At 39.5% G+C, this 22,703-nt stretch overlaps 1 protein-coding gene across 1 annotated transcript in view; it reads right to left on the reverse strand.

The window, feature by feature from the left end:
- Window positions 1-17,283, reverse strand: part of TAF15 (TATA-box binding protein associated factor 15) — a 28,689-nt gene extending 11,406 nt beyond the window's left edge. The window contains exons 1-7 of the mRNA XM_059147287.1: window positions 17,147-17,283; window positions 10,295-10,334; window positions 8,892-8,943; window positions 8,721-8,805; window positions 8,535-8,637; window positions 4,729-4,919; window positions 3,624-3,744 (exon numbers count right to left, since the gene is read on the reverse strand). Coding sequence (XP_059003270.1) covers window positions 3,624-3,744; window positions 4,729-4,919; window positions 8,535-8,637; window positions 8,721-8,805; window positions 8,892-8,943; window positions 10,295-10,334; window positions 17,147-17,153 — 599 coding nt within the window. The 5' untranslated portion in view covers window positions 17,154-17,283. The remainder of the gene's footprint in view (window positions 1-3,623; window positions 3,745-4,728; window positions 4,920-8,534; window positions 8,638-8,720; window positions 8,806-8,891; window positions 8,944-10,294; window positions 10,335-17,146) is intronic.
- Window positions 17,284-22,703: the final 5,420 nt, after the last annotated feature.

Genomic DNA, 22,703 nt, shown 5'->3' on the forward strand with positions numbered 1-22,703 from the left:
ATTTTCAGAGTAAATCCAAATTACAATTTTTTGGATGTGAAGAAGACTAACATTAATTCCAAATGTAAATGACTCAATGGATTTAAATATCATTCTCAACAGTAGCTGTATTTATGTCTTATTTCCTCCCATGTCTTGTATGTGTGGTAAAAAGCTCTCTGGATTCAACATTTACCCACATTTCAAGAAGCCAAGAACCTCTCATTATAGAGCTACCTGTCCAATGCAGTATTCACTAGCCAAATGCGGCTGTTGACCCTTTGAAATGTGGACAATCTAAATTAAGATGTAGTCAAAATACAAAAAGAAAAAAAAATTTCAAAGTCTTAGTATGAAAAAGGCAATATACAATACTTCAGTAATTTTATAATGATTATATGATAAAATACAGGGGGTATATTAGAATAAGTAAAATGTATTATTAAAATTAATTTTACCTATGTTTTTAGGATTTTTTAATTTATTCATCTGACAGAGAAAGAGAGAGAGAGTGCGTGCGCACAAGCAGGGGAGGCAGCAGGCAGAGGCAAAGGGAGAAGCAGGCTTCCTGCCAAGCAGGGAACCTGATACAGGTCCCTGGGACCATGATCTGAGCCAAAGGCAGACACCCAATAAACTGTGCCACCCAGGCACTTCTACCTGCCTATGTTCTTTTAATGCGCCTACTACAAAATTTAAAATTACACATGTGGCTCACATTTGTGACCCATGTTACATTTCTACTGGGCAGTGCTATTCTAGACTATTACCAAAACATATGCACAATTAAAATGGAACTAGTCAAAAACTCTTCTAAGACAGTCAAAATTCAGAATGACTTTTTTAGGCTCAAGATATTAAAGCCTTGAAAAAGCTCTGTAACTTGATGCCTTAATCATGAAAAATAACAGTTATCTATAAAGTTCTGGCAATTTTGTCATGCACTCATCACAATGCTGAAGTTAAAAACAGAGAGAACTTACAGCCTTAAACTTCTAACCCACTAGGAGGTTAGTTATCAATTTTAGATGACAATTAGAAATTCAATCTTTGCTACAACTGCTTTTTCAAAGAAAAACATTGGTTCCTATAGTCCCTACAATTTTCACACATTTTTCTTCCATATTTGTAAAATCAGCACTTCCTTTTGGTCTATATTCTTCCTCCAGCCAAGCAATTACACATCTTGAGTCTAAAAATGTCCCATCCTTTACCACGTCTCCCACCCTCACCCACAAACTAAGCCCCTTCTTTAAATAAAAATCTAACTAATGCCAGATATTCTTCAAACAGCCCTGAAAGCATTGTATTTTCAACCTTGATATAATTTTTTTAAGTAAGATGATCAGAAACACAAATGGGAGTGTTGATGAAAACTAACAAAAAATGTCTGGATATTTTTGGTACTTAAATGTAAACAAGTGTTAAAAGTCCTAAAACGAGGCATTTTTACTCTAATTCAAAATACTTTACCCCTTAAATAAGCTAAAGAGCACATCTTGAATAGGATATTGTGACACATGAAAATTATCTGAACTTTAAATTTCCATACCCATAAATGAAGTTTTACTGGAACACAACCATGTTTACTTATATATTGTCTATGGCTGCTTTGGTGCTACAAGGGAGAGATGAGCAGTTATAAAAGAAATCATATGGCCCAAAAAGCCTAAAATATTTACAACTTGGCCTTTCACATAAAAAATTTACCAATCCAATATACAGAATCACTGAATCGTCATTCACATGGATTCCTAAAAAAGGCCTTTCAAGAACAACCCATTTATTGGCTGGGGCGGGGGTGGGGGGATGCGCAGAATAGGGTGTGATAGCAATTAGGCAAGACCCCCTCCCCCAATCCTACCTTGAACCAGATCAGTATTATTTTGACTTAACATATAGGGTGCTTCCACAAAGATAGCGTGTGAAAAGGCTCTAAGGCTAAATAAAAACATCTGAAAATCAAAAACTTTGGTTCAAATCAAGTATCTGCACCATAAATTATACTGAAATATGATGCCAAGAAGGTTATGAAAGCTATTATTTAAAATGGGACTCTCAAGATGGTTAAGGTATAAAGCTCCCCCCTGTGTTATTAGGAGATTCATTCAAGGTCCTTTCAAATCTCTAAGAGTCATCTCTTAAAGATGAAAACACACTTTTAAAGATTTCTCTCCCCTTGTCCTTCTGAAAAGCGGGTTTCTACCACTCTCACACACTGTCATAGTCTAATTAATAATGTACTGGACATAACTTCCTTATGAAGAAAATCAAACCTACGATATACTATAAAACACAGCATTCCAAAAAAGCCAATTATCTAACATACTAATTGGAAAATTAAATATACCTGTTAGCTACTTTGTTTGGGATTCTGTTTGAGATGGGAAGGAGGCTATTAGGTAGAAAGTAAGCACCATGTCACTTTACATTGTTCATTTATATCCACATGATGGCAGGCTGCTCACTTTGATAATAAAGAGCATACAGTAATATATTTAAATGTTGAAAACTGACTTTGGCTATCAATCGAAAGACTTAATGTTCAGTGTTATAAAAGTTCATCAAATATGTTTAGGCTTTAATTCTGCCATAATATCAAAGTACCATACACTAAACACAGAGAAACGCAAGTCAGTGATCAAATTCCTGGCTCACTTAAAGAAGTAATAGTGCTGTATGTAACTAGTTCTGTTGCTCAGGTCACCTCAGGGGACAGACAGTCCCTAAGGAGCAAAAGAGCAAACCGGCACTGATATGTTATTAAGCGTCAGTTAACAGGCCACTAATAATTTCAATTCCCAAGGAACACAAATTAATCCTTCAACACTGTGTATTTTACACATAAATTTGCAACCTGCAAACCTCAACTGAGGATAACAAATGTCAATTATTTTTTCATTCTTGTTTTTAGGGCCAAAGTGCTAAATTTACAGATATATTTAAAAGTAATTTTATAACCAGCTTTCCTAACATATGCCAAAATTAAGTACCAAAACCTGATAGCAATGAGGAAAAGAAAAGCTGAATTAAAAAGTCATCTTTTCCACAGCTTAGTATGAATAAAATATGCAATGACAGAGGATATTGCACTAATTATTTCAATAATTATTTACTTAAGAAAGAAGATAAAAGTAGTTTACATAAAATCTTTCTCATTTGCCAACCCCACCTTTATATACTCTGCTATGGCCTCCTAATATTGTCCCTTCCCAAGGGGATTCAAGATTAAGGAATAGCCTCTCTACACTCCAATCTAAAATTAACTTACCTTTTATGTTTTATATATAATATATTTGGATTCTCAGAGTCATCTTTTAAAGGAGTTTAGACTCTCTAGCTCTGGCAGGAAAAACATAGTTAAGTGGTTTAATCACAACCATAAAAGGGGAATTTTCTCCACTGGTGTTTAATATACACCACAAAAACTAACTGCTAACATAGCCTACTCTGAGGTAATTAACCAATATCTTAAGACTGAAAAGAAATTTTGAATTTCTGCCTCCTTCTCTATAACATAATCTACGTAAGCCTCTTAACTAAATCAGACACTGGAATCAAACCAGCTAAGTAAAACAACAAATTTTTTTTTAATTAAAAAAAGACAGAGAGAAGAAATGTAGGCACCTATACAGAATACTTACCTTAAACCTGTCATAGGACCTCTTCCATCCTTGTCATATCCCCCACGCCCTCTACCTCCTCCCTGTGACCCGCCATATCCTCTATTATCTTCTCCATACCTACTCACATCACGACGGTCATCTACAAGAAAAAAGAAAATAAGATATGTGAATAAATATTATCATTTCTGATAAACGCTTCCTGTAAAGTAAACTTAATATGTTTGAGAATTATATGTGTCAAATTCCATTGTTATAGTCAGACAGCAAAATGGTGATATGGATATCACCAGCTGATGTGATGGTGATGAAGAACAGTTTGAGTTACCAGTACAATATTAGGTACATCATCTTAATAATTAGATGAAAAGCATAACCCTAATCTACAATTTCTTTACCCCCAAAATTTCTTTTCTATTTCTTCACCTCAAAAATACTTAAATGTAAATCAAACATGGACAAGAAGTAACTGCATTTTCAAACTGGACATATTCAGTGACTATATTCACTGAAGACTTCAGTAAATGAGCTTCCACATTCACTCATTCACTTATTCATTCATTCAATTATTCAGTAATTGAATGCACTGAATGAATAAACAAATATTTATTAAGCACTTACTACAAACCAGGACCTATACTAAGCAATGAGGGTATAAATGAGTAAAACAAGACTTGTGCCCTTGAAGCATTCACGTCCATGGCACAAGCCAATTCCTAAGTATCAGTAGTATATTCCAAGCGCTGTAAGACAACAAGTAAAAGAATCGCTGGTCCTTCTTCGATGAGGTGAGAAAGCTAATATAGGATCATAATTTCCCTAAATAAAGTATACCACCACTATCAAAATAAGTGGTAGCAACAGCATTATCAAATGATCAGTTAAGTGACACAACAAAGAAATTCGTGTCATCAGTCATCAAAAAGCCACATGACCATTTGGGAGTCCAAGAAGTTCAGAAATAGAAATCTAATAAACTAGCTTTGATGGCCATAAGAGAGAAGCATGTATATTCAATGAGGTCACTCTAAATTTTTACAGTTGAAATTCTATGTAGGTCTTTTAATCCAAAATTCAATATACTTCTATGAGAGGAAAATAGAAAAAATAGGTCAATATACCATACCTTGTGCGTGGTGGCTGTAATTCTCCCTTTGTGAATGGTAGGACTGATTTTGATTATAGGAATCATGCTGCTGACCATAATTTGACTGATCATCATATGAACCTTGATGTTGATCATAGCCTGACTGCTGGTCATATGAATCTTGTTGACCATAGTCTGAGTGGTCATATGAAGGCGCTCTTCCACCTTGGCTAAACAGAAATCAAGAATTTTGAAATTTTATAGAATGATTATGTTCACTGTAGTAAACTGACTAAGACTAAAAGGCCAGACCAGGTAGACCTCAACCACATTTAATACTTCTTTCTTTTCTCTTTTCTTTCTCTTTTTAAGATTTATTTGCTAGAGGGAGAGAAAGAAAAGAGAGAGAAGAGAGAGGGAAGGGGCAGAGGGAGAGAGAGAATCTCGAGCAGACTCCCCCAGTGAGCACAGAGCCCAACACAGGGCTCAATCTCATGACCCTGAGATTATGACCTGAGCCAAAATCAAGAGTCAGACACTTAACTGACTGAGCCACCCAGACGGCCCTAATATCACTCCGTAGTACAAATCATTTAGTTATTTTATCTACAAAATCTCCTTATGAACAATGGAATGACTTTCAAATAATTCACTAGAACTGAAGAGGTGCCACATTATAAGTAAAACCACATACATCTTTAAGAACATTAGTGAAACAAAATATCACTATGGCTTTTACCAACTCCTTGAATTTAAAAAAATTAAAAGTGCCACAAAACAGAGTAATATGTCTCATTCTTTAACAAATATACCACAACCAGTGCTGAGTCTTTTTTTTTTTTAGGATTTTATTTATTTATTTGAGAGAGGGAGAATGAGCTGGCGGAGAGGAATAAGGAGAAGCAGATTCCCCACTGAGCAGGCAGCCCAATGCAGGGCTCGTTCCCAGGACCCTGAGATCGTGACTTGAGCCAAAGGCAGATGTGTAACCAACTGAGCCACCCAGGCACCGCAAGTGCTGAGTCCTTTTAATAGTTACATTAAATGGCTCTCTCTATCACTTAATTTTAACACTGTTATAACATTTTGGGTACCATTTTCTTATAATTATCTTTGGAACCTATAGTACATTCTTCTAAGTATCTTCAAAGATAAATTTCAGAAAACGGTAATAAGGGGCTCCTGGCTGGCTTAGTCGGTGGAGCAGGAAACTTTGATCTCAAGAGTTGTGGGTCTGAGCCCCAAACTGGGGTTAGAGATTACTTAAAAATCAGAATATTACCAAAAAAAAGTAACAATAGTAAATCGGACTTTTATTTTTATTTTTTTTTAAGATTTTATTTATTTATTTGACAGACAGAGATCACAAGTAGGCAGAGAAGCAGGCAGAGAGAGGAGGAAGCAGGTTCCATGCTGAGCAGAGAGCCCAACGTGAGGCTCAATCCCAGGACCCTGGGATCACGACCTGAGCTGAAGGCAGAGGCTTTAACCCACTGAGCCACCCAGGCACCCCTGTGATGCCATTTCTTATCTGAAACTAGTCTACCAAAAAATGAAATATTTTTATTATCTCTGGCAATTCAAGAAGAAATTTCTAAGCAATATGACTATTAATTACATGTTCTCAGGATGGGAATGTTGAAAGAACATTTAATTAGATTTGAGTTCTAATGTTTACCTTTTTAAAAAGGGAACAAAAAGTCTCATAACTCAATAGTGACATCTTATTCTGCATCAGGTGACCAGAGCAATGTAATAAAGATCAGTATGTTCCCCCAACATGAGTATTTTGATGTGAGAGACATGTTGATGTCTCACATCAACAGTCAGAACCTTAGTGCTTCACTTTAAAATTGTCAAAGAGAGGGAAAAAAAAACTAGAGGCACCTGGGTGGCTCAGTCGATTAAGCATCTCAGGGTCATGGGATGGAGCCCCATGTTGCAGGCTCCACGCTCAGTGGGGAGTCTGCTTGAGATTCTCTCTCCCTCTCTCCGTCCCTCTCCCCACCTGCACACACGCACATGCATACTCTTTCAAATAAATAAATTTTTACAAATTTTAAAAATAATAACAAATTAAAATTAAAAAAGTTAAATGGCTGTCAAACCAAATCTAACACTTATCTTTTACATTTATACCTCATTGAGACCTGCATTTATATTTACTTTATATTTTTATATTTGCTTTTATTATTTTATTTATATTTATACCTGCTATATACCTCATTCCTCCAAAAATGTATCCTTATAAAAGGATTCTCCTAACTTTAAAACTAACCAACAGGGCTTGGGGCACCTGGGTGGCTCAGTGGGTTAAAGCCTCTGCCTTTGGCTCAGGTCATGATCCCAGAGTCCTGGGATCCAGCCCCACATCAGGCTCTCTGCTCAGTGGGGAGCCTGCTTCCTCCTCTCTCTCTGCCTGCCTCTCTGCCTACTTGAGATCTGTCTCAAATAAATAAAATCTTAAAAGAAAAAAAAAAAAAAAACCTAACCAACAGGGCTTAAAGAATTCATCTTTCTGATGTAACGTGCTTTCTGAAAATTATTCTCTACATGTGTACTCCACTTTTTCAAAACAGTCTCACATCTATAAGACTAACAATGTGACCTTAACAAATCTTTCCTCAATGCTTTTATTTAACTGAATTTCACTTAGAATAATTTTTTTCACTACAGAGAGAATACTTGTTGGGATCTCAGTTTTTGCCTCATTTTTTAGCTATGCAACTTAACAGGCTACATAATCTTACTTTCTCTTCACCTCTACAAACTGGGGATAATTACTGACACTCATAATGGCTAAGGATCAATTAGAGAATGCAAAAGTATTTCACAAAATGTAAAGCGCAATTTTAAAAAATTAAGTTGCTATTACTAAAATTAGTAACAAGAACAAGCTCCTCATATCTGAAACTTTAAAAAAAAAACTAAAAAAAACAAACAAAAATTTAAGAAAAAAAGGCAAGCTACAAAACCCATAAACTTCTTGGTAAATATTCACCCACCTATGTTAACAAGACAAATTTAGAGTATCTAAAATGTGTGGATAGGTTTTGGCACTCTCTAAGTATTTTTGTCCCTGAAAAGGTAATATATTAAAATGGCTAAAAAATAAAATGGAAATAAAAGAAAGCACTAAAAGTCTCTCCCAGTTTCTTATTTAATCTCACATATAAAGCAAAGGTCCAAATTTTTTTTAACATTTAAATCATGTGGTTTAGGGCATCTGGGTAGCTCAGTCGGTTAAGCATCTGTCTTCAGGTCAGGTCATGATCCCAGGGTCTTGGGATCAAGTACCAAATTACCCTCCCTACTCAGCAGGGACTCTACTTCTTCCTCTGCCCCTCCCACGGCTCATACTCGCTCACTTGCTCTCTCTCTCTCCCAAATAAATAAAATCTTTAAAAATAATGTGCATTCATAAACAACTAAATAGCAATATTACAAATAACACATAGGGGGGCGCCTGGGTGGCTCAGTGGGTTAAAGCCTCTGCCTTCGGCTCAGGTCATGATCCCAGGGTCCTGGATCGAGCCCCACATCAGGCTCTCTGCTTAACAGAGAGCCTTCTTCCTCCTCTCTCTCTACCTCCTTCTCTGCCTACTTGTGATCTCTGTCAAATAAATAAAATCTTTAAAGACAAACAAACAAAAAACACATAGGAATCAAATGACAATGCAGACAATTTGCATATTCTTCTTAACAAAGAACTGTGAAATTCATACTTCAAAACTTTTCTGGAAAAAAAAAAATGTAAAGCTAGTTTGATGGTGAAGTCTATTTAATACCCAAAGTATTATTTCCACTACCCAACACAGAATCAGTGTTTTTATTGTTTTCCTTACCCTCCTGATGATTCCGTGTTTTGCTGTCCCTGGTTATTATAAGGCTGCTGGCCATATGAGCTCTGCTTTTGATTCTCATAACCACCGTAGGACTGTGAATAACCTGAAGATCGAATGGATATACTATTTAGTAAATGTTCTGATTTTTTAATTTCTAAAATAGCAAATTTAACAAACCAGTCCAACCTGATTGGCTTTGTCCATAGCCGGAGTAGCTGCCATAGTTCTGTCCGTATGAGGAATCAGTAGTTTGTCCATAGCCAGAATAGCTCTGAAATTTAGGTAAATACAAGTTTCATCACCTACTTAAGATAAAAATAATTGTTTACAAAAAGCACAATTTATATTTTAACCTACTTGTGGTGCTTGTCCATAAGCTTGGTTCCCTTGATTTCCATAGGAAGAATAACTGTAAAAGAAAAATGTAGTACTTGAAAGAGATGTGTTAGAATTTAAAAGCTTAAAAAAAAAAACCATCTTCAGTTTCAACTTTCAACTCTGCACAAGGCTCTCTTCTGAAAAACTGCCGATCTGCCTGTCTCTTAGAGTCTAAATTGAAAGGTGAAAACCAAAGACTATTAAGACATAAATGAATCACTCCCAGACTCTTTAATACTAAGCAAGCACCGAAAGTTTAGCTTTGACAATCTCACACAAATACAATTTCAAAAGAACCAGAAAATCTCAAGGGAATTATACTCAGGTGTGGAGAGTGACTACATGGAACTAAAACCCATGATTTTAAAAATCCAAGACAGAAAATTAACTGTTTAAATCAGCACTTTAATCAAATTAGCTGTTTGACAGATTAATTTCTTCCTACCATCTGCCTTAAATCTGCTTTTAATATATTGTACCCCCAGTAACACAGCACAGCCTGGCATATAGTTTGTCGACTGAATAAAGGTACCTTCCTCAGATCTGAACTTTCATTTGATAGCATGCAAATTCTAACAAGTCAGAAACAAACTTTCTGAATATATGCTCCCCCCAAAATACTTGAAAAGAAAACCTTTTTATTATTCTAAAGCTATCAAATGCTAACAGAATTTAACTTTATAAAACATATTTCACTGAATAAACATTTGTTTGTTGCCTACTGTGAAGTTAGAACTACAATAAGAATAGAAAAGTCAAACCAGTTTTGTATTCATGAAGCGTAAAACCTGAAGACAGAAGATACCTGAGATGCTATTCTGAGTATCTCACACTGGGCTCCATAATATTTATAGTGAAAGTTGAAGGCTGTTTCTGGCAATTACGAGAACCCTACTGTATGTATACAGTCACGTAAAATCAGACTTTTCTTTTTATCGTAAGTATGGTAAGGAGTCTTTTTAAAATGCTAAACATTTATATTATAGTGCTTAAAGAAAATCTGCTCTGAAAAAAAAATCGCATTATTATATACAAGAAAAAACTTAAGTGCTTTCTCTAAGAACCTGTTATATAGTTCAATTGTCTAAACCTTTTAATACTTTCATCTTAAAAATTTCTTAAAGAAAATATGCTTTAAAATACCTATGAGATTTGTTTTAATCTCTAGGGGGCATCTGTATTTACTGATTCAAGCAGGTTTTTTAAAAAGAAGAAAAAATGTTTCAGTACATATGTACACAGGCCCTTCCCCCTTGACAAGCTAATATTTAACTGTAAAAAATCCACATACCAAATCTCAAAAGGAACACTTGACTAAATTCATCTTTTTTTCCCTCAGTTCTACTCTTACACAGTGTTAGTAAAACGTACATATACTTTACCTTTGCTGCTCACCCCCAGACTGACCGTAAGTTCCAGAATCTAAAACACATAAAAAGAATTTTAAATCTTATTTAAAATTATGCTTCCCTCAAAAGCTGACTTTAGCTTTTACAGATGAAATCTGGTAAGAAAATGTAATAAAAACTACCTACGGAAAGAAAACTACTTAAAATTACTGTGTTAAGGATTTGCTTACAGTAACTACGTCTTTGAAAAACAACTAATCTATAAATGGCTCCTAATGGTCACAAGAACCAAGTAAACCAGTATAAAACAATCAGTGAAAAATCCATCCTTTTAACAAAAACTCAAGTTATCTTTATACACAAAAAGGCATCTACTGAAATTAATCGAGACTAAAAAGGGGGAAAGACACACACTCGGACAAGATAAATCCCCAGGATTACACTGACTTGTAAATCCTCACCAGCCCAACATACACATCATTTCCCTGTACTGGACTGCTCTGGCTGTCCGCAGCAACAACTAGATCGCTGAAGATTTTGGTAAAAGCAGCTAAGTTAGTTGTTAATCTCCAACTTTACTAAGGTTTCAGGGACTTGGCCAATCGGTATACCAACTCAGCAATACCTACTTCCAGTTTCCTTTTTGGCAATAAAAACTACAAAGGAAGGCATGAATTAAATAATGTTAAAAAAAAAAAACTTTTTCTGGAAAAAAAAGCTTTTCTCGGTATCTCAAAACATCAGTTGTATCAAAAACTTTTAAAGAGGCCCTATCCTTTGGGTTTTTGGAGTCAAATGAATGACCTAAGTTTATTAGTGATGAATACGAGCAATTTATATGAAATATTCTTTCAAACTGCAAAAAATAACTCCAACTGAAACTGCTGTCCCCTAACCCCAATCTCATCCAACATGAAACAAAATCATTTGCTGTCAAACAATTCTTCTGAAAACCCACCAGAAATCAAATCAGTGACATCTGCATTCAATTCACATAAAGCTACAATATGAAAACACTGCCACTGCCAATATAAGTAGATGACATGAGCTTCACCACTTTTTTGCAGCAGAGATCTACAATCAGACTAAAGATTTTTTTAAAATCCTTAATCATAAGAATATTGATTAAAATCCTAACTACTTCTATGAATGTGAAGAACATAAGGCTGAAACAAAGAAAAAATTGTATCACCACCACACCCATGATAAAATGACCATAGATTTATCACTAATAACCAAGTAAGAAAAGCACATAGAATCTCATTGGACCATAAACAAATTAGACACATCTACCAAATGAGAAAGAAAATTAGCTTCAACTAAATCAGAAACTGAAAAGGATTATGAAGTGGGGGGGGCATGTAGGAGTAAAACTTAAGGTACCCTGGTGATAAATGAAGCTTTAGCTTCAATTATACGCCAAGGCATGGATGGGGGGGGGGGGGGGGGTTCTCCCACTGAGGATGGTGTTCAACACCTGTTTATTTCCCTTTCACTCAAAATTATACAAGTATACAACACATAGGTCATGTGACCCTGGCTCAAATCTAAGTATGTGAGTCCATAATTTAACCCAGTCACTTTGGTCCTCTGAAATTTTAAATCTGACTTTCTTCATTGGCTGACTTTAAAACTGGTAGAAGATATATTAACCAGTTAGAATGGCCCTTATATTCATTAGAGAAGTTGAGTTTGTAAATGTTATGGCATTTTAAACTACTGCTAATTAGGAGTACTCTACACTTGAGCCTTGTGTCTGAATCCATGATTTAGAAATGTTTTGATTTCCAAATGTATAGGGTTTTGATTCTGCGGTTTTCTAATTATATTCCATTGCAGCCAGAAAAGGTATTCTCTCTATTATTCCTGGTACTTACTAGGATTTGCTGTTTCTCGCTTTTCCCCTTGATAAGTATTCTACTTGCACAAATGCCCCTTACAAGCTTGAAAAGAACTATATATTCCCTAAATGTTGAGTAAATTCTCTAACTCTAGATGATACTTGTTGGTTATACCATTCATACTCTTAACATTTGGTCTGCCCCATCTATTAATTATAAAGAAAGGTATGCTTTATTTATTTATTTATTTATTTATTTTTTAAGATTTTATTTATTTATCTGACAGAGGGAGACCGAGCAGGCAGAGTGGCAGGCAAAGAGAGAGAGAGAGGAGGAAGCAGGCTCCCCACCAAGCAGAGAGCCTGATGTGGGACTCGATCCCAGGACCCTGAGATCATGACCTGAGCCAAAGGCAGAGGCTTAACCCACTGAGCCACCCAGGCGCCCCAAGAAAGGTATGCTTTAAAAAAAAAAAAAAAACTCCATTTTACCAGGCTTGTCATTTATATTTTGTTGGTTTCTATATTCTGAGGCTCTATTGTTAAGCAAAAGTACAGGTTTATTTTAATTTTTTAAGATTTTATTTATTTATTTGACAGAGAAAGTGATCACAAGTTGGCAGAGAGGCAGGCAGAGAGAGAGAGGGGGAAGCAGGCTCCCTGCTGAGCAGAGAGCCTGATGTGGGGCTCGATCCCAGCACCCTAGGATCATGACCTGAGCTGAAGGCAGAGGCTTAATCCACGGAGCCACCCAGGCGCCCAAAAGTACAGGTTTATATATCCGTGATGAATCCTCTTTTAACATTATATCATGATTAAAAAGGTCCAAACTTTATTTCGACTAGTAACATAACAAAACAATCTTCCTTTTGGTTATTGATTGTCTGGTTCATCTTTTTCTATCTCGGTACTTCCAACATCTCTTAATCTTAGGTTTTAGGTATATCATTTCTGAACAATTTTTTTCCCAATATGAAACTCTTTGAATTGGCATTTTCTTATTTTTACTACTAGTTTTCATTTATTCCTATGCGCTTTATTAGATTTTTCTACTTACTAGGATTTTCTTTATCCTTTTAACTCCTTTCCTGCCTCATACTAGATTTTCTTTACTCTTTTCCCATATTGCCTTAGAAGTTAAACATTCAATTTTTCTTCTTTTTGCTTCCTTTTTAACTTCCAAATGTAATCACTTTAATCTTCAATGTTCCATACTGTTAATAATATCTGCCTTTTATTTACTGTGTTTGCTCCTTCTACTGTTTTTGCATTCTACTTCTCCTTCCTGGATTTACTTTATTTTAGTTCTTTTGGCAAAGGCCTGAAAGTGGTACTTAGTCTTTAGACTTAGGATCATTTCATTATTTTTCAACTTCTTAGAACTTTTAAGTCTACCAAACTTAACAGTTTCCTATTTTCTTCTGATAGGTAACTGGGATTTCATAACCTACAGTTTCACATCAATGTACCTAGGTATGAACTGATTTTTATGTCTCGTGTTTCAAACTACTGCTTTTTGAGCCAAAATATTTACCAATTTTGGAAAAATCTCAACTGTAATATTGATCCCATTTTCTTAGGAGACATACTACATACATACTATATGTATGATAGGACTTCTCCATCTGTTTTTAAACCTTATTTTTCATCTTCTGAACTAAACTGTGAGTAACTGTATCTGTCTTCCACTTCACTAATTATTTCTTCTGCTAAGTCTGCAATTCAACTTAACCACTGTTTCTATTTCATACTAGGTTCTTTTTAAAGCTATATCGTCTTTCTTCATAACATCTTAGATCTTAGGGTTGATTCCTTCCTTTAGGTTTTTAGTAATGTCAAACTTAATTGCTTTCAGATTAACTATTAGGGTTCTAACACCATTTGCCATAAATTTTCATTTTGGTGAACTGTTTCCTCAAGTTCTACAATTGTTTAATGTGAATCTACCTTTTGCAAGGCTTATTTTTTCTAGAAGATTCCTGTGACCTAGTCTGTGAAATTTCCCCCCAGAAAAGATTTTTCATTTCTACCAGGAGCAGAACCAATTTTTATGTTAATTTCTTGGCTTGAGTTTTCCTGGACTCCCCATTAACTAGCCCAAATGTACGCCCAAATTGTATGAAGCATAGTTCCCAGGTTACAAATTCTCAGGACAGAACTTTTTTACTCAGGACCCAAGCTTCCTTGTTATCTGTTATGCTGATACAAAGGTTTTTTCCTAGTTCACTCTTTCACTGAAGACAATCTTTTAAACATCTAGATTTTATGTAAGGTCTCAGTTCCCATTATCTGGCTCTAACAGTCTCAAGGCTTCATTTCCTTGGGTACTTGGGTAATAAAACCCAAGTTTCAGGGCACCTGGGTGGCTCAGTCAGTTAAGTGTGTGCCTTCGGCCCAGGGCCTTGATCCTGGAGTCCTGGGAACGAGACCCAAGTCAGGTTCCCTACTCAGCAGAGGGCCTGCTTCTCCCTCTCCCTTCCTCCTTGTGCTCACTCTCTCAAATAAAATCTTAAAAAACAAACAAAAATCCCAAGTCTCTAAATGATGAGACCTACATCTGCCTCTTCAGGGCAACTGTCAAGCTAGCCCTATGCTGGCTTATACTTCATTTCTGGCAGTTAGGTCTTCCCTTCCCCCTTTTTTAAATAAATTCTTGCATTTCTGATGTTTGTAGATAGAAGATTTGAATTTATTTTGGTCTGCCATACTGCCAAAATGAGAACTACCTTAACTTTAATTTTTGTATGTATAACTGATATTAGATTTGATTCTAACTTGAAGGTGTCAGATAATTCACATTTGTAAACAATATATGAATGAGTATGACTTACAATATTTATAATTTTTACTTATTTATTGACTATGTAAGCACTTTTATTTTATTAGGTTTGTAAGTCTGCTGTCAGGCATCTGGAGTGGTTGAGTTTGGAATGTTTAAGCATTTAACTAAAGTTAATGCAATTAGCTGTTTACAGGGAGTTTACTGTTACATTTATTAACTGAAACATTCACCAAAAAAAAAAAAAAAAAAGTCAAAAGCATAATACTTATTTTTACATAAAGTCAAAATATTTTTATACACATTTTACAAAATGTATAAACACTATGTAACACTAAGCAGAACTTAAAGATTCTCGCTTTAATGGACACAAAATTTAGGAACAATCAAATAAGGTCCTTTTCACATGTGAAAGCCAATCTTGATATTTAAAAAACTTAATTTACAAAGTGACAAATTAATCTAGTGTCTTGGTACTTCAAAGATCAGTACTAATGGATAAAAGAGCTCACACACTAATATGACAGCTGAAAATCCTGGATTTTGCAAATGATAACCTCTAAAATTTAACCTTCCATAAAAGCTATGCAGTCCTATTAAAAACAGCCATTGTTTTACACCAATAAAGATGTTAAAAATCAACACACGCCAATAGTTTTTAATGTCCATTGAAACGGTCAATTTCCCCATGAGGGTAGGAGAATCTTTTCATTTTTTTTTTTTTAAACCATGGATGGGTAACACATCTCCTAAGGATAAACTTCTACATACTTCTGTGGAGCTTTACCAGACTTCATTCCAAATTATGTACCTGGTAAAAGATGTACCAATGTCTACTTGGAATAAGAAACTATTTTTTTCCTGGAGCAAGGATTAAATATTTAAAGAGAAATCCTGTGCAGTTAAAAGCCTCTTTCATCAGGTAGGTGCCCTGTCCTACAAAAACTCAATCCTCAGACGTAATATTAAGGTTAATCTAAGGAATATCAGTTATTCTACTGTCCAGCCAGTCCTGTTAATTTGGCCTCATCTCAGCCTGCTACTTGCTTTTTGTCACAGATTTCCATCCTTCCACAACACTGGATGGGGAGTGGGGGCGGCGGCGGGGGGGGGTGGGGGGTGTTTGCGGGTTTTGTTTTGTTTTTTTTAATACCAACAGGTCCTCCCTTAAAAAATGTAGAAGACTGTGCCAGCCATCCCTTTGATCCCCATCATATGGCTTCAAGGAAATGTTCTGCTTTTCCACATGAAATGTGATCTCTAATGATGTTTTCTAGCAAGCGGATAGCTGGGTCTTTGCAGCCTGGGAGGTACCCACAACAGAGAGGACCTTGTGTGTTAGCTAGGACTGCTAAATCTAGGAAACATTCGTGTTCCAGACTTTATGTTCGGGTTTATTAGCAGGACCTAAACTGACCTAAAGAGATCGATGCCTTTTTTTTTTTTTCCTCTTCCACACCGCGGGGGAGGGGGGTTGTCTACCACTTTAAATGTTTCGTGTAACACTGCCTTTCCTTTGGCCTGGATGCTTTAAGGTAAATGACACATGTACCTACAGGACTCTATTCAGACCAGAAAAGGCTCACCTGCAGGGCTCTTATAGGAGATAAACAACTGGAGAAGGGAGAAAAATGAGAGGAGGGCTAGGAGGAAGCTGAATTACATGCTAACACCCCCACTCGAATCCGGGTGGTTACGGTAGAGGGAATGACGATAAGTAGGATTTTGTGCAAGGCAACGTCCTTTGAAAGGGCTCCCAGAGCGTCAAGACCCCCACCTGATGAATGGGTGAGTCAGGAAGGCCCAGCTCCACTTCACAGATGGGGAAACTGAGGTACGAGGCGGCGAGATGACTGGCCCGAGGCCTCGCTGAAAGATCTGAGGCGGAGCGGAGAACCAGAAGCACCGATTCTCTCAGGCGGATGCTCTAATCACGGGCTTCCCCCCGCCCCCGTGATGGCGTAGACGGCCTCCGCCCCCCCAACTCACACACCCTCCCCGGGAGCCGCACGTCTCCTCAGGTTCCAAGGACAGGGTCAAAAAAAAGGGGGGCCCGAAGCGCTCCCGCGGAGATTTGCAGACGGAGAGCGTTGGGAGCGTGCGTCCCTTCAGTCCAACATGGCGGCGGCCACGGCCGCCCCCCCCACCCCAAGCCTCCCTCAGGGCCGGAGGCTCTCCCTCAGGGCCCTCCGGTGGGCGGGAAAACGGCCCAACCCCGCCAGGCCCCTTCTCGTCGCTGCCGCTGCTCGCTGAAGGAGTCACCTACCCGACATGACTAACGGCCGCAGCGCGGAGCCCCCAGAGCCCGCCGACAACAAGGAATACGAGAGCCAGGCGGCGCGGCGGCCGAAGCTGTACTGAACGCGGCGCGGCGGGCTGAGCCCGACTGCGGGGCCTCCGCAGCCAATCAGAGGACAGTGGACGGAACCACCGTGCCAGCGCGCGAGGGGTAGTTCTGTACGAGTACCGGCCTCTGAACCCTGAGATCTTCAGAAACTCTCTCTGTTCTCCCCTCCGCAGGCGGTACCATTATTGAGAGGGAACCGAGAGGAGAAAGTACCAATGCAGGCATTAGCATGGGGGAGGAGGCTGAGCCTACTTTCTCCGTCCCAATTACAGTCCTGTTTCTGACTTTTATAGCGTCTGACAGAATTCGAGGTTAGGAAGCGAAAGAGGGGAGGGGTTAAAAACACAGACTATTTGGTTAGAAAAGGCCTTACTTCCCGTGAAATTTCGAGTGGTATGCCCTAGTTCGCTCAGCTTTGGTTGCAGACAGCTGGAGCCACCTGGGGGCGTTGGGTGTCGGCGAGCTCGGGGACGAAAGTCGTGATCGCCTCCCGGTCGAACTACCTTGTCAAGTAAAACACAGACTACAAGGTGATATGAAACAAACGTCTGCATTAAAGCGAAACCACACGCAAACCCGGTCTTGAGAATATGGTGGGTGGGAGGTCGAGCTTTAGATTTCAATACTGTTGTAATGGCCACCTCTAATTATCAGGCACCTTACATCATCTCATTTAATTCTCACAACACACTGATGAAATATTATCCCGACGTTACGGGGGTGATTATTCACTTGCCCTAGGTCGCACAGCTAGTACATGGCCAACGTGGAATTCGAATCCTAGAAACCAGACACTATTGCCTGTGGGTTTAACCATTGGGCAGCACTGCCTAGTGTGGGATGGAGCTCTGGAGTATGAAATGAGGCCTGAAAGCTCAGAGAGCACACAAGGACATTACCCCCACCCCCTGAGGGCGACGCAACATCTAAGCCAAGCCAGAGGCAATGAGCGGAAGCAGACCAAGTGAAGTGGGGTAAAGGGCTTTGGACTAGCTGTAAAACAAGTAATTCTGTATGTTTGGAGTTTACCCTCCAGGCGAGAATGGTAGATGAGGCCAGAAAAGTGGAATGCTAAATAATCCATACCTTGCAAAATACAGTGCATTAGGATTTGTGCTTTATCTTGAGGGCACTGGGAAGCCAGAGGATTTTAAAGGAAGGTCAGTCACATTTGCATCTTTAGGCCACAGTATGAAAAATATATAGAGATGAAAGGTGCCTAAAAGCAGAGAGACCAACTGGGTGGCCGATGCAGTCATTCTGGTGAGAGATCACCACGGCCTGGACTTAGGTTTTAGCTGTGGAGATGGAGTAAGTGAAGAGAGCCTTGAAATAGTTGTATAGTAGACTGGACAAGATCTAGTGACCAGTTTGGGAGGGAGGAGCTAGGGGAGAGTGAGAAGTGAATTCTAAGTTTCCCACTTAGAGGGGTGGTCAGATAGTGGTACCATTCACTGTGGTAGGGAAGAGGAGGAGGAGCAAGTTGGGGGTGGAGGTAGAGGGATAAGTTCAGAATTAACACCTTTGGGTCAGAACAAAGGCATGAGGTTATCTCTCTTCCTTATACGATATCGAGGGTCACAGAGCTCTCTGGATAAGTCCAAACAGGCAAGGTTAAAGGAATAAAAATTCCTTTATGACTAAAAGTGATTCAGCTGATCAGCATGTACATTGAGAAAGGTAACCCAGAGGAGGAGATAATAGACATGTGCAATAGCAGGAAAGGATTGGGTTAGGGATGGGGAAAACTTCTAGATTATTCTTCCTCTTTATTCATTTATTTATTGATTGATTGATTTTACAATTGGGTGTTTTTTGTTTTTGTTTTGTTTTGTTTTGTTTTTTGACAGACAGAGATCACAAGTAGGCAGAGAGGCAGGCAAAGAGAGAGGGGGAAGCAGGCTCGCTGCTGAGCAGAGAGCCTGATTCGGGGCTCTGTCCCAGGACTCTGGGATCATGACCTGAACCGAGGGCAGAGGCTTTAACCCACTGAGCCACCCAGGTGCCCTATCTTTTTTTTTTTTTTTTTTTTTTTAAGATGGAATGCAGAAAGTGTTTCTCATCGTTGTTCCCTGAAGTTTATACCGTCAATTCATTCATTCATGCATGCATGCATTCTCAACTGCCATCTTCTGAGGTCTACTGGACGTCAGGCCCTGGAAGGTCTGGAGGTAGAGAAAGAGGAAGCACCATAGCCCCTGCCCTCCAGGAGCTGCAGTCTCATAAAAGGGACAGTACAAACCTTTAATTCCAATAACTATGGAATGTGCTAGAATCAGAGGATGCAGAGGGTGCTCTGAAAATAGAGTAAGAGCATCTAATCCTCAGGAAGAGTGGACAGGGTATTAAGGAAGGCTTTGTGAAGGAGATACCTTCTAAACTACATTTTGAAGAAAGAACAGGAATTGGGCCCTGGATGTATATCAGGAACAGCATGCTCCAGGCAGAAAGGGCTGTATTTGCAAAGACTACAAGAGAGCCAAGTGCCGGGAATTGGAAGTGGCTCTGGCTGGCGACTCTGGGCATGTGCAGGGGTGGACAGTGGTTATAAATGATGAGTGAAAGAAGTACACAGAGGCCACATCTTAAAGAGCCTTGTGTGCCTGGCAGGGGGGTTGGATATTAAATCAAAAACAATAGGGAAGGGGCGCCTGGCTTGCTCAATCCAAAGAGCATGGGGCTCCTGGCCTTGGGTGGTGAGCTCAAGCCCCATGCTGGGGGTAGAGATTACTTAAAAAATAAAATCCTAAAAAAACAAAAAAACAAACAAACAAAAAACCAATATGGAACTTCTGAGGAATCCAATCAAAGGAGTGATGTTTAGTTTTTTATATTCATTATTTCTTTTAATATTCTGTACAGCCTGTGAAATAGGTGTTGGTATTGTCCACATTTTGTAGAGAGAACACCAGAGCTCAGGAAAATGAATCTCTTTACCAAGTTCACACAGCTAATTAGGGACAGAAATGGAGCTCACATCCAGGCTTTGGGACCAAGCCAAGGGTTCTTTTTACAGTGTCCCTGGTCTCTCAAACATGAAACACAGATCTCCTCACAAGTCTGTATTGCCCTGGGGCTTCTTCCCAAGGGCCTTTCTCTACCAGGAACTGACTCACAGATTGAGTCCTGTACCCACCTGTCTTCTAGACTTTGCCTGGGGATAATTATCAGGAACCAAATTTAATATTCACCCAGTCGTTTTTTCAGGCTACAAGATCCTGCTCCCTCTGCATTCCCTCACTCTGCTCAGTTAGGGAAGACAGCAGGTACATTTTACACGTTAGCTTTAGCAGAATGTACTTGGGAAAGTCTTAGTACTGGGCCTGTTTGCCCTTGATCCATTCTCCTCCCTTGGAGAGCTAACCACAGCCGGCTACCTTCCAGTTTCAGAGATTCCCTCAGGTGGTAGGTTCCAGTGAGAATCAGCCAATGAACAACCCGGTGGAAAATCAGAGGGCTGAAGAAAGGGAGGAGCCAGGGTGCGGTCTCCTGCTCCTTCTTTGCCACCAGTAGTGTCTCAGGCAGCAGCTGTCTTCTCCGGAGATCCTTTCTATCGGCAACCCTGGCTCCTGAGATCCTGTAACCCTTCCCTCCTTCGAACCTTCCCTTCATCCCTCCAGCCTATGGCTGGGAGAATCTTGCTGTTGAAAATTTCTTGAGTTGACTCCCTCCCCCGTTTGTTTGGTTTCCCAACTCTTCCAACACGGTTGTAGGGGCTTGTAGGGCCCTGGAAGGACGGTGAGCTTTGTTAGAGTGAGAGAGGAAGCCAGGAGAGGGAGCCATTTAGCAGAGCCACGATAGGATCTGGCCTGTATCACTGGGGTTGCCCTGGCTGCAGTCTTGAGAATGGACCCTAGTGGGCAAGGAGGTTATGGCTCCCACCAGAGTCAAAACAAGAGCACAGTGATCTTTTGTCTCTTTTGAAATCCTGTGGGACTCACAGTTGTACCACATCATTCCAGGCTTGCTACCTGATTAGAGGCTAATTTATTCTCTAGTTGGGTTGCCTAGTCCCCCAACTGAGGCCCAGAAAGGGCCTGTGAACTCCGCAGTGCCTCAGGTAGTGCTGGAAACAGTAGGCACTAAAAACGGGTGTGTGGAGGAGGACAAGGAGGAAGCTTGTGTTGAATGAATGAATGAATGAATAAATGAGGGGAGAAATGGGATGACTTCTGTAAACTCCTCAAGCTCAAAGACCTTCTCTAGGATCTTCTTGCATCTCCCACAATACACGGAGTAAGTATTCGGGGAGCACTGTTCAAAGACTGACAGCCTGCTCTGTGCCAAGTGTCACAGGCTGGTAAGCAGTCCTAGCCATCATCAATAACCTCCCACCCCCACCCCAGGAAGTGTCCCTGGAGCCCTGCTCCTCCAGCCTTCCTAGAGAGCAAGCCTCCTGTGAAGATTTCCCTGAGGCTCTGTGAAGTAGGAATCGGTTCCTTGTAAATGACCGACTACCCCCTCCTCTGGACGGTGGCAGGCACTTCCTGTTTGGGGTGGAAAGGAACCAGACACTTTCCTGTTAGCAGGTCTTTTAAGCAAAGCAGCAGATGCTGAGCAGGTCCTGGCCAGCCTTTCAAGCCAGATGCCTGGCGGTTAGACAGCCTTTATGTGGAAGGGAAGTGGGGCACAGTGCCAGATTGGCTAGGCTTTTATTGTGCTCCTTGCAAGTCCCCTGGGTCCTGCTGTGAGTAAAAAACAAACCAGAAGACGCTGGATGAGGATTAGGAGAGATCGGCTGCTCTGAGACAGAGAGCATTCATTGCCTGGCAAGAAGGTGCTCCTGTGGCTGTCCCAGGGCAGGCTTCTGTATGTTGTCTGGAGATGAGCATCTCCCAGTGTGAAACAGTGCAAAAAATACAAGCATGTAAGCTTGTGTCTGTGCATCCAATATCTAGCACTTGATAGGATTTTAACTGTGAATAATTGTCTGGTTGGCTCCCTCTAGCAAATCAGGGTAACAGAAAAGGCAGGAATTATTGTTGTCCCATTTTCAAGATGATACTAGTGGACTTGCAAGAGATAACAGAGTAAGAAAAAGTCCAGGTTCAAACCCAGGTCTGTCTCCCTCCAAATTTCTTGCTTTTTCCAGTCTCCCATGAACACATGCATGTGTGTGTATGCACAGACAGGCAGACAGACAGGTGAACCAGTCTAATGAGACTGGAAGGTGAACCAGTCTAATGAGAGCACATCCCCATGTGCTAGAGAGAGGAGGAAATTTCTCTTCCAGAGGCAGAAGTGGTTCCTAAAGACTCAGGGCTTCTAAAAATGAATCACAGCTAAAAATGCACAGAGGTTGTAGTCAATAACGGATCCAAATTATCACAGCTAACCTCCTCACAACTCTGTGGAACACCTCCTCTTCAGGGCTCCCAGGCTAATCCCATGTCCTCATTCTTCTTATTATTATTCCTATTATTGTCACTTGGGGAGGCTGGTCATTCTGTGAGCGCCTTTCTTCAGAGCCCCTAAT

This window comes from Mustela lutreola, chromosome 15 (assembly GCF_030435805.1).
Source record: "Mustela lutreola isolate mMusLut2 chromosome 15, mMusLut2.pri, whole genome shotgun sequence".
In the NCBI taxonomy this organism is placed as follows: domain Eukaryota; kingdom Metazoa; phylum Chordata; class Mammalia; order Carnivora; family Mustelidae; genus Mustela; species Mustela lutreola.